Source organism: Gigantopelta aegis, chromosome 10 (assembly GCF_016097555.1).
Source record: "Gigantopelta aegis isolate Gae_Host chromosome 10, Gae_host_genome, whole genome shotgun sequence".
In the NCBI taxonomy this organism is placed as follows: Eukaryota; Metazoa; Mollusca; class Gastropoda; order Neomphalida; family Peltospiridae; genus Gigantopelta; species Gigantopelta aegis.
In genome coordinates this window covers 86,177,108-86,192,107 of record NC_054708.1, presented here as the reverse complement: position 1 = coordinate 86,192,107, position 15,000 = coordinate 86,177,108, and the positions used below count along the sequence as shown (strand labels likewise).

Here is a 15,000-nt window from a genome sequence, read left to right as displayed (position 1 = left end):
ATATTGAACAGGTGGGTTAAGTGTTTGTGTAGTATCACATTTCCATATGTTATATGTTCATTTGTTACCAGATCTTGACCTGGTGCTTTGTTAACGTTACGTTGGTTTACTATATTGGTTAATTCGTGTTGGGTGATGTCATGCTTTAGGATCATATCATCAAGGGGAAGCACCTCATCGCTAATGTCACGAACCTTAGCATCAACCTCGCGTTTAAAGGTCTGGCTGAAGTAAGATCTTTGCAGGGGAGATAACAAGTCTTCACATTCTTAATTTGGCGTTTTACCAGTCTTTTCTTTATATTTTATGCAGTGTGTACCCATTCTATTATATGTTCTTCTCCGTTTCTTTACTGCTTTGTAAAACACTGCTGTGTTCATTTTACGTTTTACTTATTTCAACATATTTGTGTTTGTTCCAGCGTCTTTCAGCTTTTCTAAAATCACATTTCGTCTTTTTATATGTTACATATGATTCGCCTAAGGGATCACGTGGTCGACCTGTATACTTTCATATCTGCTTCGGTTTTCTCATTTGGGTACAATTTCAAATTACTACCTTTCCAGTATGGTTTTAGGTACGTCTTATATTGTCCTTTAGGGCTGTAAATAGCAACTGACGCATGCAGCGCCGTGGTGATACAGTCATAATAGTTCTCCACACTATCAGGTTTAGCAGAGTCAATACTTGATAATGTGGTTCCAAAGGTTGTATCTACCTATAATGCATACATTTGTACTTGAAATGATGCAGCCATTTGCCATTTCAGTGTTGTTCTATGCCACTGTTAATCACCAGTTAAGAATATATCACTCATAAAGGTCAATGTCACGGGATAGTGATCAGAGACCTCGTATGGGATTAATATGACTATAGGCTTGCAGGTCTTGTTGCTTGAATATATAGTCAATAGCTGATTGTGAGTTTGCTTTATTTCTCAATGTAGTTAATGGACCATCAACACTACAACATGTGTATGATGATAACAAGTTTCTGTCTGAAAGAAACTCAATGAACGGTCTTGATATGTCTGTGAATGTGTGTGTATGAGAATGTGTGTCAGTGTATATGTCCATGTGTGTGTGTGTGTGTGTGTGTGTGTGCGTGTGCGTGTGCGTGTGCGTGTGTGTGTGTGTGCCATAAACTTTCTCTAGGTCATAAAAAGACCGACACCAAATGCCGTTTATGGATAAAAACATCCCTACAAAACGTTTCAAATCTAACTAGGTGATCGACCGTGCTACGTCTAGGCCTGAAACTCACATTGCACGTTAGTAAGCAATTTATGGGACTCAAGATACCAGAAAGTCTACGGTTGATCATTCCTTCCATGGTTTTACAAATACAACTTGTCAAAGCAATAAGCCGATAACTGGTAGGATTTGTTGGATCCTTACCAGCCTTAGGAACAGAAATGACAATGGCTTTTCTCCAATCAGAAGGAAAGTCGCCAGAAATCCAGATTTTGTTAAAAATATTTAATAGAACCACTAGGGATGATTCAGGTAAGTGTTTTAAGAGTTGATAATGAATTCCATCTGGTCCTACTGAAGTATGATGATCTCTATGATGAGCATCCTACAATAGAGGATATCTGCAATATCTTTTTAGATGGAGGTAAACAAAGACATGGGATCATTGGCATCAGTCATGGCAGTTTGTTGCAGTCGAGTGCCCCATAGATGTCGAAACTGATGCCAGTTTGCCCCTGTCAACATCCATATCTGAGCCCTTTCAAGTCATGGAGGTCCATCATTCTCCAAAATAATTGGAAAGTGGTCACTACCACAAGGGTCTCGGCAAACGTTCCAGAAGAAAAATCAAGACCAGTGGTCACTACCACAAGGGTCTCGGCAAACGTTCCAGAAGAAAAATCAAGACCAAGTGACAGAATACAAAGGGTTAAGTCAATGGATGTGAAAGAACCACTTGCAGAATGAAAGTATGTATTGTGTATGACTTTTATCATTGTATGATATTGTCATTTTTAAGAATCAAGTCCTCTAATTGTTTGCCTCTATTATTTATGTCATCGCATCCCCACAGAGTGTGGTGAGTATTAAAATAGTTCATGATAATAAAGGGAGTAGGGAGTTGATTAAGAAATACCTTGAAAGTCTCTAGGGTTAAAATTGTCATTGTTTCGAGGGGGTCAATAAACTAGCATAGCGTAATAGTTTTATGAACCGTGACCTTTACAGCCACAGCTTGTAAATTTGACTTTAATATTACTTTACTCTATGGAATGTTTTCATTTACAATAATGGAAACGCCCTCAGATGCTCTGTTTTCAGTTTCTTGACATTTATGGTAGAGATAAAATTCTCCGATGTTAATACTGTCCGTATCCTTCAGGAAGGATTCCTGAAGACACACTGCAAGAGGATTATAGTTTTGAATTAGAAGATTTAATTCATCAAAATTGGGCCTAAGCCCACAACAGTTCCACTGGATAGTTTTATTTTCCATCGGGAGGAAGTACGGGTTTTAACTTTGGCTTTGCTGGTGGTCTTTGTGATCGGCAATGATCTGGAGATGAAATCCCCATATCATCATCACCGATATCAGCCAAAGTTTCATACATATTGCTTACTGGGACCGAACGTAGTTCGATCTTTTTCAGCCTACCAGAAAGAACTTCTGTAGATTTCTGTAGAGATTTCTTTGTGTTATTGCCTGTCTTAGGGAAACTAGTGCTCGACCTATTTGGAGGACTTTTATAATCCAATGAAACTTGGGTTTCAAGTTCCTTCTGCTGCTGTGTAACTGTTTGTCTTGCTTTTTTCGCGGTTGAACTCGTTTTTCCAGTTTCCACGGCAGACACTCTCGCGAGTATATACAATGGTTGCCCTTCCAGTTGAGAAATAGTACATCGTTCTTACATGTTTTGGTGTCATGACGTTTTCCATGACATGTGTTCCGACCATGGCCAAACCTCTGGCATTTGAAGCAACGCAAGGTGTTTGGAATAAAGGTTTCAACAGGAATATTAAGGTAACCAGATTTGAAAGATTGAGGAAGGGTAGAGACGTTAAAAGTCATTGTTTCCACAAACCTTTATTCTCCTCACTGCAGTAACACCCTGAGAACTTAAATTTTGACAGTTTTCGTCTTCACTGACACCTTCCAAATCTCTGCATCTCATCACTCCCTTTGACGAGTTGAAGGAGGTATGCGGAGTTACCTTAATCAGCATGTTACAAAAAACTGTCGAGGAGGCAAGTTGAATGTTTGTCAGTTGAACATTCAACCAACATTCCATTTTGATTTTTTTAACGGATTTTGGCTCACCAGCCAAGCCAACGACTGCCTTTTGAATTGCAAAAGGAGATAGTTTATTCAAAGCCCCATCATCAGTGGACCTGATGACGAGAAACATTTGCCAATGTTGTGAAGAAATCACTTTAGATTTATACACATTTGTTTTTTTATTTCATGGACTTTTCGTCCGAAGACAATAAGTCCGAAACTTCGGTGTGGACCCTTTTTTTATGGTCCCATCTGAATTTGGAATTAATAGTGTAGCCATATTTAAATGAAGAAAGGTTCACCAAACATGCCCCCAACCCACCACTGATTCCAACAAGGGGACATGGTGCTGCGGATAACCACCAAACGTATATACAAGGGATATATGGTTGATACACTTGGGCATTAAAAAAACAAAATCACCCAATTTACCCTAGCCATCACTCCAAGAGCAACAAATACATATGGTATATAAAACAATGTTTGCTCTTGACTAATGTAATCATAACAAAGGTTATATGCTCTCAAGCTTTGCGTGACCAGCCAATTGATCAGGTCGGACCTACCTGACCACCCATCTGTTTGAACTCCAGGCCAAAGTGATGTATTGTCAGAAGTCATACCCGGGATCCCATCATCCATCTTCATGGGTTGCACCTCACGGTAAACAAGGTGCCCAAAAAGGGGAGTTGTACTGTATTAGCAATTTTCAACACGACAATGTTTAACCCATGCACCAAGGTGAGGTTACAGTGCACGCAGGTGCTTGTGTGTCCGTGTGTGTCTATATGTGCGATTCGTTTTCAGTGTATGTGTGTCTGTGTGTGTGTGTGTGTGTGTGTGTGTGTGTGTGTGTGTGTGTGTTTGTGTTTGTGTGTGCGTGCGTGCCTGTGTCTCTGTGAGTGTATATGTCTTGGTGTAACACTGAGTGCGTGTATGTGTGTGAGAGAGTGTGTATATGTGTCTCTGTTTGTGCATGTGAAGGCGTATGTGAGAGTGCATATTTGTGTGTATATGTGTGTGTATCTGAGTGTGTGTGTGTGTGTGTGTGTGTGTAGATGTGTGTGTGCATGTGTATGTGTGTGTGTGTGTGCATATGTGTGTTTGAGTGTGTGTGTGTGTGTGTGTGTGTGTGTGTGCGTGCGTGTGTGTGAGTGAGTGTATATGTATCCATGTGTGTGTATGTGTCTGAATGTTAGTGTGTATATATATATATATATATATATATATATATATATATATATATATATGTGTGTGTGTGTGTGTGTGTGCGTGCGTGCCTGTGAGTGTGTGTATGTGTGTATATATGTGTGTACATGTGTGTGTGTCTGTGTGAGTGTGCATGCGTCTGTGTGAGAGATTGTTTCAGAGTGCATATGTTTTTGCGAGTCTTTCTCTACGACTATATGTGTATGTGTGTGTACGTGTGTGTGAATGTGAGTGTATATCTGTGTGAGTATATACGTGTGTGTGTGTGTTTGTGTGTGTGTGTGTGTGTGTGTGTGTGTGTGTGTATGTATGTGTGTGTGTGTGTATGGATGTTTTGAGTATCAAAGATGGGGCGATTACATGACAAAAGTAATCGATTAGGATTACGATTACTTAAAAATGTCATGATTACGATTACGATTACGATTACAAGGAAAATGAAAGTAATCGATTATGATTGCGATTACACTGCCCAGTAATCATGATTACAATCATGATTACATTTTCACAAATATGAACTATTTTTGAGGTGATGTTACCAACATGAAATTGTACTATAGTAATGTCGTTAAACAAAACAAACTTTACTTATTACATGAATATTTAAAACATATTATTATATTTAACGACAAAACGCAATTACATGTGTGTTAATCCCCAAGCTGCGAAAAGAAACCAAAGCATGCCCCTTTAATCGCCGAACTGCTCTAGTTCAGTGTCACATAAAACAAGACATATACTAGTAGTTTACAGTTTTCAAAGGTCCGAGTTGTCATCTATGATCATTTGACAATACTTCTTTGATTTTGTTAGTCTTAATGACTGCAGACGGACAGCGCACAACCTTAATCTCTTGTCTGTAAGCTTGACTGGGCAGCCAAATCCACACACAGCAATAATTTATTTAACATATACAACCCCTCCCTCGAAAGCATCACTACAATCGTTACAATTTTAGGTAACTATTGGTATAAAGTAATATAACCCACAAATTAAAAAAGAAAGATTAAAAGAATAGGATATTTTTTAGTGTTCCAGCACTTTCTTGCCACGTGACTTCTGGAGAACCAATTATTTCAGTCAACTTGTAAATTAACTGATTCACTTGACAGGTAAAAAGCCATACAAAAAAAAACCCCACACACACACATGACAAAACGTCACAGGAAACAAAAGTCACAAATTTTAATAAACAAATATATTAGACAATGTGTAACTGACTCCTAGTTTGTTTCGATATTAGTTTGGTCGTTGTTTTATTTGAATAAAAAACATAACAAACACCAAACACATTATAGATGAACACATAGTTACGTTTAAAAAATATTTACTTATAATAATGGTTTGAAATGCAACATTAGCCCGAAATGAAAATATAGAAAACAATAGATCGAGTTTGAGCCGTGACGTCACTGTTACCGGTTACACCAGGAAAAAAACATGTTAAAAGGATACAAACTCAGGATAGTCCCTTTAAATTCTTATGAATATTTATTCAAAGTTTTATAGCTTACCGGGTGTACATAACATATGGTACATAATATAACCATTTACAGACATAATGGAAGGTGTTGGTATAAAACAGTTAAGGAGAATATGATAATATGTGTACAGAACTCTATTTAAAACTAAGTAACCATAGATTCACGCCTTATTATTTTGTATAAATATGTTCCTAACTTAAATACTTTGTTTACATTGCTAGTAGGTAATAACTTTATTACTTTAAAGATACATGTATATTGAAGGATGCTAGATATAATCATCAAAAAAAGTGCAAGTTCATACAGTTTGAAATTCGATCCTAGTGTAGTAATCACGAAGTAATCATCAATTACGATTACATTAGCAATGTAATCGATTACGATTACGATTACATGGTATTATCAAACAGAGTAATCGATTACGATTACGATTACATAAACATATGTAATCGATTGTAATCGATTACGATTACTGATTACGATTACCCCATGTCTGGTGAGTACGTGTGCGTGTTAGTGTGAGTGTGTCTGAAAGAGAAAGAGTGTATGTAAATGTGTGTGTGTGTGTGTGTTTGTATGTGTGCACGCGCGTGTGTATGTGTGACTGTGCGGGTGTATATGTGTCTGTGTGAGAGAGAGACACAGAGAGACAGAGACACACAGAGAGAGAGAGAGAGAGAGAGAGAGAGAGAGAGAGAGAGAGAGAGAGAGAGAGAGGGAAGGAGGGAGGGAGAGAGACTTACGTAGGTGTACATGTGTATGTGTTTGTCTGAGTATACATGTGTATATGTGTGTGTGTTTGTTTGTGTGTGTGAGTATGTGTGTCTGTGTATGTGTGTGTGACTGTGTAAGGGTGTATATGTCCGAGAGTGCATGTATATTAGTGTGTGTGCGTATGTGAGGGTATGTGAGTGAGGGTGTATGTTCCCGAGAGTGTATGAGTGTGTATTTGTATGTGTGTGTACATGTGTGTCAGTGTGGGTTTGTGTGTGTGTGTGGGTCTGTGTATGTGTATGTGTGTATGTGTGTATGTGTGTGTGTGCGCGCGCGCGCGCACGTGTGATGTTAACTATTTTCGTAGTGAATTTTCAATATCATTGTCTTCTTGTCGTGTTGACTTACTTAGGTGTACTTGTGTCTTCTCCTTTTTGACCATCCTTTGGTGTAACTGTAGACGTTTCCTCATTAGCATTACTTGTTCGGCTAACTGAAGACCTGCCAACAAATATAAACATGCAATATGTCATGATCAGTCCGTGTGTGTCTGCGTTTGTATGTGTGTGTGTGTGTGAGAGTGTATGTTTCTGTGTGGCTGCGTATGTGTGTGTGTGTGTGGTGTGTGTATATATGTATGTATGTGTGTGTATGTGTCTGTATGTAAGTGTATGTGTCTGTGTATGTGTGTGTATATGTTTGTGTGTGTGTGTGTCTGGTGGATGTGTCTGTATGTAAGTGTATATGTATGTGTGTATGTGTCTGTATGTGTGTGTGGTGTATGTGTATGTGTGTGTGTGTATGAGTAGGTGTGTGTATGTGTATGTGTGTGTGTGTGTGTATCTGTCTGTATATAAGTGTATGTGTATGTGTGTGTGTATGTGTATGTGTGTGTGTGTGTATGTGTGTGTGTGTGTGTGTGTGTATGTGTATGTGTGTTGTTGAATATTTACATAGTGAATTTTCAATCTTATTGTCTTATTGTCTTGTTGACTTACCTAGGTGTACTTGTGTCTTCTGCTTTCTGACCACTCATTGGCGTAACTGTAGAAGGTTCAACACCAGCAATACTTGTGCAGCACATTGTAAACCTCCTAAAATAAATATACAATGTGTCACAATCAGTCCATGTATGTGTGTGTTTGTGTGTGTGTGTGTGTGTGTGTGTGTGTGTGTGTGTGTGTGTGTGTGTGTGTGTGTGTGTCTGTGTGTGCGTCTCTTTGTTTGTGTCTTTCAATCTCATTGCCTTGTTGTCTTGTTAGTCCTGCAGCAGAGGCCTACACAAGAGAAGTGTACTGGGGCCGGAAGTATAACATTTGTCACCATGGTAGAAATTAATCTCTGAGGTGCAGAGTTCATGAACATATAAGACGACATTTTGTAAAGTTGGTGCGAACAAAATGGCGGCCATTTTCCAAAATCTATAAAATTGTATATCTTTAGAACTACAACACTTAGAAAGGTCATCTAGGTGTCCAAACTCATGTTGATGGAGTCAATAAGTTTATCAAAAAGGTTTGTTATACTGTCAGATAATTGATTGTCAAACAGTTAAAATGGCTGACGAAAATGGCGGTGTTTTGAGCATGAAAATATAATAATTTGTGTTGGAAAGATGTTAGATATTAAATTTTAATGGTTAAAGTATGTTTTGTTCAACATCACTGGAGCACATTGATTAAACATCATTGGCTATTGGATGTCAAACATTTGGCAATTTTAAAATATAGCCGTAAAAGAGGAAACCCGATGGGATCTTTTATATGCACCATCCAACAGCCTTTGATATACCAGTCATGGTGCACTGGCAGGGACGAGAAATAGTCCAATGAGCCCACCGACAAAGATCGATACCAAACCGACCACGCACCAGGCGAGCACTTTACCAGTGGGTTACGTCCGACCACGTCAGTTGAGAAGGAATCTGATGACAGTACTATGTACTATGTACAACAAATTGAGGTCGTTTTGTGAACCCTCAAGGTTTTTTGTACTGAGAGCTTTACTAAACATTAATTCATTCATTCATTCTTTCAAACATTCACTCATTCACTCACTAATTCATCAAATCGTGTATGAAAATTAATCTTGATAAGCCTAAAGTTATAGTATTTAGAAATGGTGGTCCCCTTCGATCATATGAAAAGTGGTTTTACATAGGATCTCAAATTAAAGCAGTTTCATTTTACAAGTATTTAGGTATTATGTTCACTCTTAAATTATCTTGGAATATAGCTCATCTCTGTCTTTCTGCTCAGGCAAACAAATCTTTGTTGACACTTTACCGATACCACAAGAGAGCAGGAAATATACCTTATTCAGATAGCTTTAAATTATTTCATGCCATGATAACCTCAATTTTATGTTATGGATCAGAAATATGGGATAGTAACAGATGCAAAATTATTGAAGCTGTGCAAATTAAATTTTGTAAATATTTGCTTAAGGTTGGGAAATCAGCCAACAATGATATTGTGTTGGGTGAGTATGGTAGGGTCCATCTTCAAGTTATTTATATGACACGAGTTATCAAATATTGGTGTAAACGTATTCAACTACAACTTTTCAGATTACCTTGTCAAAGTTATTTGATGTTAAAATCTTTAGATGATGCTGGGTATATTAATTGTGTGAAACAAATTTTATTTAATTATGGTTTTGGTTTTGTATGGCTTTGTCAGGAAATATTGCATTTACCATCTACGATTATTTTTGTGAAGCTAATGTCATCTACAAATGAACTATAGTTGTACAATTTGTCATTGTTTTGATATCAGGTATCTGTAATAAAAAAGCTAGGTGATGATGTTTTGTAAGTTAACCACTTGCATGCGACAAAATATATATGGGGTTTTTTTGGTGTATTTTGGGCCTGTGGCCTTAATACTGAATAAACTTGTTCTTGTTCTAATGGCTAGATATATATTGTATACAACGCTTTTTTACATGGGAATCATTGATCTATTATTTTATACAGTTATTTACAATTCGCAGTTATATTTTATTTTAATATTTTTTAAAGCATGCTAACTAAACATAGCAACAATCTAAAACTAACATTTGACATAAATTAGTTTTTTTTTGTCATGTTACAAATATTTTTCGATTTTCATACCAAACGGCAGCCATTTTGTCCGCACAAACTTTAGAAAATGTCATCTTATATTTTTGTGAACTCCACACCACAGACATTAATTTCAGCCACAGTAACAAATGTTATAATTCCGGCCCCGGTTACTCAAAAATTAAGGCTCTTTTCCAGCCTCTGCTGCAGGACTATATTGACTTACCTAGGTGTACTTGGCATAGTTGTAGAAGGTTCAACACTAGCTATAGTTCTGCGGCGAATTGAAGACCTATAATATAAACATACAATATGTGTATGTGTATATGTTTGTATGTGTATGCGTGTGTGTGTTTGTGTGTGTGGCTATGTGTGTATGAGTGTGTGTCAGTGTGTGTGGTTGTGTATTTGTGTGGTTGTGTATATATATGTGTGTGTGTGTCAGTATCTGTGTTTGTAAGTATTTGTGAGAGAGAGACAGTGTGCGTTTATATGTGCGTGTGTGTATGTGTGTCTATGTGTCTGAGTTTGAGTGTGTATTTGTATGTGTGTGTGAGTACATGTCCGTGTGAGTATGTGTGTCAGTGTGTGTGTGTGTGTGTGTGTGCACACGTGTCTGTGAGTGTGACTGACTGTGCGAGCGTTAATGTGTCTGTGCGAGAGAGAGACATAGAGATTGTGTGTTTGATACAGAGAGAGAGAGAGAGAGAGAGAGAGAGAGAGAGAGAGAGTATGTGTGTTAGTGTGTATGTGTCTGTGTGTGTGCCTATGTATGTATGGGAGGGTATGTGCGTGTATGCATATGTACAAGTTTGTCTGTATATATGTGTGTGTGTGTGTGTGTGTATCTGTGTGGGGGGACTGTGTGTGTGTGTGTGTGTGTGTGCGTGTGTGAATGTGCGAATGTATATGAGTTTGTGCGAGAGACAGAGAGAGTGGGGAAAAGAGAGGGGGAGAAATAGAGAGAGAGAGAGTGTGAATGTGTGTATGTGTCTATGTATGTGTGAGAGAGAGACAGAGAGAGAGAGAGAGAGAGAGAGAGAGAGAGAGAGAGAGAGAGAGAGAGAGAGAAAGATAGGAGAGAGAGGAGTGAGTGTACATTTGTATGTATGTGTGTGTGCGTGTATATATGTGTAAGTCTTCGTGTGTTTTTGTTAGTTTGTATGGGTATGTATGTGAGTATGCGTGTGTATGTGCGTGTGTGTTTGTGTGTGTAGGTGTAAATGAGTCTATATGTGTGTATGTGTGTGTGTGTGTGTGTATGTGTTTGTCTGTCTGTGTGTGTATGTGTATGTAAATGAGTGTGAGTGTATATTTGTGTGTCTGTCTGTGTGTATATTTGTGTGTGTGTGTGTTTGGGTGTGACTATGTGAGTGTATTTGTATGTGTCAATGTGCCTGTGAGTGCATATATGTGTGTGAGTGTGTGTGTGTGTGCTTGCGTATGTGTGAGTGCTTGGATGTGTGTCTGTGAGTATGTTAGTGTGTGTATATGTGTATGCGTGTGTGTGAGTGCATGTCTGTGTGTGCGAGTGTATATGTGTGTATATGTGTGAGTATCTATGTGTGTGTGTGTGTATGTGTGTCTGTGAGTGTGTGTATATGTGTGTGAGTGTATATGTGTGTAAGTATATGTGTGTGTAAGTATGTGTGTGTATGTATGTGTGTCTGTGTGTGTATGTATGGATGTATGTATATATTTATGTATGTATGTATGTATATAGGTAGGTATCTATGTAGGTATTTATGTAGGTATGTATGTATATATGTGAGTGAGTTTTCAATGTTATTTTCTTGTTGACTTACTTTGATGTACTTGTGTCCATTATTGTGTTGAATGGGTTGTCTTCTGATATCTCATTTGACTCAGTTAATGACTTTTCTGGTTCCTGACCACCCATTGGCGTAACTGTCGTAGGGTCAGCACTATCATTGCTTGTGCGGCGAATTGAAGACCTGCTAATAAATATAAACATACAATATGTCACGATCCAGTAGCTAAAAAGGACCAAGAACAATAAACCACAAACACATACCTACATTACACTCCACATACATCCACCCCGCATGTGTGTGTATATATGTGTGTGTGTGCGTGTGTGTTTCTGTGTGAGTGTATATTTATCTCTGTGTGTGTAACTGTAGAAGGTTCAAAACTAGCATTACATGTGCAGCGAGTTAAAGACCTGTAAACATACAATCTGTCATGATCACTTCATGTCTGTGCACGCGTGCGTGTGTGTCTGTAGGATTGCGTGTAGATATGTGTGTGTGTGTGTGTGTGTGTGTGTAGGTATGTGTATATATGTTTGTGTGTTTGTATGTATGTGTGTCTGTGTGTGTGTGTGTCAATATGTTTCTGTCCATGTGTGTGTGTATGTGTCAGTGTGTTTGTCTATGTGTGTGTCTGTGTATGTTTCTGTCCATGTGTGTGTCTGTACGTGTGTGTGAGAGAGCTTGTTTGTGTGTATGTGTTTTTGTGTGTGTATGTCTGTGAGTGTGTTTGTGTATGTGTACATATGAAGAGTTCAGGCGCAAAACGCGATATATCCATTTTTCATTTTCAGTAAAAAAAATATTTTTAATTGGCGTATATCGCGTTTTGAAAAAAGAACCCGGGATTTACCCAATGCAATTTCATAAGGAGCAATCGCGTTTTGCGGCAAATCAGCGGGCCTACGATTAGCCCTTACTGACATACAATAATGGCTTTAACTAAAACCAAGAAAGAAAATGGTTTATATCGCGTTTTGCGCCTGAACTCTTCATATATATATATATGTGTCTGTGTGTGTGTGTGTGTGTGTGTGTGTGTGTGTGCGTGCGTGCGTTTGTGTGTGTTTTACTCTGTGTGTGTGTGTGTTTTATTCTGTGTGTGTGTGTGTGTGTGTGTTTGTGTGAGTTTGTGTGTGTTTTACTCTGTGTGTGTTTCTATGTATGTGTGTATGTGTGTATATAGGTGTGGGTATATGTGTATGTGTTGGTGTGTGTGCCTGTGTGTGTATTTGTCTGTGTGTGTCCCTGTATGTTTGCATATATGTGTGTGCACGTATATCAGTATATGATTTTATGTATGTGTGTGTGTGTATGTGTGTGTTTCTGTGTGTTTGTGAGTCTCTATGTGTCTCTGAGTGTGCGTATATTTGTGTGTGTATGTCTGTGTGTATATATATTTGTGTAGGTATGTGTGTATGTGTGTGTGTATCCGTGTGTTTGTTTGAGCTTGTGTGTGTGATTTTGTGTATGTGTTTGTGTGCACGCGTGTTTGTGTCTGCGATTGTGTGTGTGTGTGTATGTATATGTGTATGTGAATGTCTATATGTGTCTGTGTATGTGTCTTGTGTGTGTGTTTATGTGTAGGTGATTGTGTGTGTATGTGTGTATATAGGTGTGGGTATATGTGTATGTGTTGGTGTGTGTGCCTGTGTGTGTATTTGTCGGTGTGTGTCCCTGTATGTTTGCATATATGTGTGTGCACGTATATCAGTGTATGATTTTATGTATGTGTGTGTGTGTGTGTATGTGTGTGTTTCTGTGCGTTTGTGAGTTTCTGTGCGTGTGTGTGTATGTCTCTATGTGTCTCTGAGTGTGCGTATATTTGTGTGTGTATGTCTGTGTGTATATATAGTTGTGTACACACATACACACATATATTCTCACACATAGAGACAGACACATATCTACACACACAAACACACAACACACCTACACATAAACACACACACAAGACACATACACAGACATATATAGACATTCACATACACATATACACACACACACACACACACACACAATCGCAGACACAAACACGCGCACACACACACACATACACAAAATCACACACACAAGCTCAAACAAACACGGATACACACACATACACACATACCAAAGCATGCCCCTTTAATCGCCGAACTGCTCTAGTTCAGTGTCACATAAAACAAGACATATACTAGTAGTTTACAGTTTTCAAAGGTCCGAGTTGTCAACTATGATCATTTGACAATACTTCTTTGATTTTGTTAGTCTTAATGACTGCAGACGGACAGCACACAACCTTAATCTCTTGTCTGTAAGCTTGACTGGGCAGCCAAATCCACACACAGCAATAATTTATTTAACATATACAACCCCTCCCTCGAAAGCATCACTACAATCGTTACAATTTTAGGTAACTATTGGTATAAAGTAATATAACCCACAAATTAAAAAAGAAAGATTAAAAGAATAGGATATTTTTTAGTGTTCCAGCACTTTCTTGCCACGTGACTTCTGGAGAATCAATTATTTCAGTCAACTTGTAAATTAACTGATTCACTTGACAGGTAAAAAGCCATAAAAAAAAAACCAACACACACACACATGACAAAACGTCACAGGAAACAAAAGTCACAAATTTTAATAAACAAATATATTAGACAATGTGTAACTGACTCCTAGTTTGTTTCGATATTAGTTTGGTCGTTGTTTTATTTGAATAAAAAACATAACAAACACCAAACACATTATAGATGAACACATAGTTACGTTTAAAAAATATTTACTTATAATAATGGTTTGAAATGCAACATTAGCCCGAAATGAAAATATAGAAAACAATAGATCGAGTTTGAGCCGTGACGTCACTGTTACCGGTTACACCAGAAAAAAAACATGTTAAAAGGATACAAACTCAGGATAGTCCCTTTAAATTCTTATGAATATTTATTCAAAGTTTTATAGCTTACCAGGTGTACATAACATATGGTACATAATATAACCATTTACAGACATAATGGAAGGTGTTGGTATAAAACAGTTAAGGAGAATATGATAATATGTGTACAGAACTCTATTTAAAACTAAGTAACCATAGATTCACGCCTTATTATTTTGTATAAATATGTTCCTAACTTAAATACTTTGTTTACATTGCTAGTAGGTAATAACTTTATTACTTTAAAGATACATGTATATTGAAGGATGCTAGATATAATCATCAAAAAAAGTGCAAGTTCATACAGTTTGAAATTTGATCCTAGTGTAGTAATCACGAAGTAATCATCAATTACGATTACATTAGCAATGTAATCGATTACGATTACGATTACATGGTATTATCAAACAGAGTAATCGATTACGATTACGATTACATAAACATATGTAATCGATTACGATTACTGATTACGATTACCCCATGTCTGGTGAGTACGTGTGCGTGTTAGTGTGAGTGTGTCTGAGAGAGAAAGAGTGTATGTAAATGTGTGTGTGTGTGTGTGTTGGGGGTTGTATGTGTGCGCACGCG

The 15,000-nt window shown here is 37.7% G+C and overlaps 1 protein-coding gene across 1 annotated transcript in view; it reads right to left on the bottom strand.

Annotated features, from left to right (window-relative positions):
- LOC121383880 (mucin-17-like) overlaps positions 1-15,000 on the bottom strand; it is a 209,380-nt gene that overhangs the window by 63,719 nt on the left and 130,661 nt on the right. The window contains exons 46-49 of the mRNA XM_041513976.1: positions 11,526-11,675; positions 9,947-10,012; positions 7,655-7,750; positions 7,065-7,157 (exon numbers count right to left, since the gene is read on the bottom strand). Coding sequence (XP_041369910.1) covers positions 7,065-7,157; positions 7,655-7,750; positions 9,947-10,012; positions 11,526-11,675 — 405 coding nt within the window. The remainder of the gene's footprint in view (positions 1-7,064; positions 7,158-7,654; positions 7,751-9,946; positions 10,013-11,525; positions 11,676-15,000) is intronic.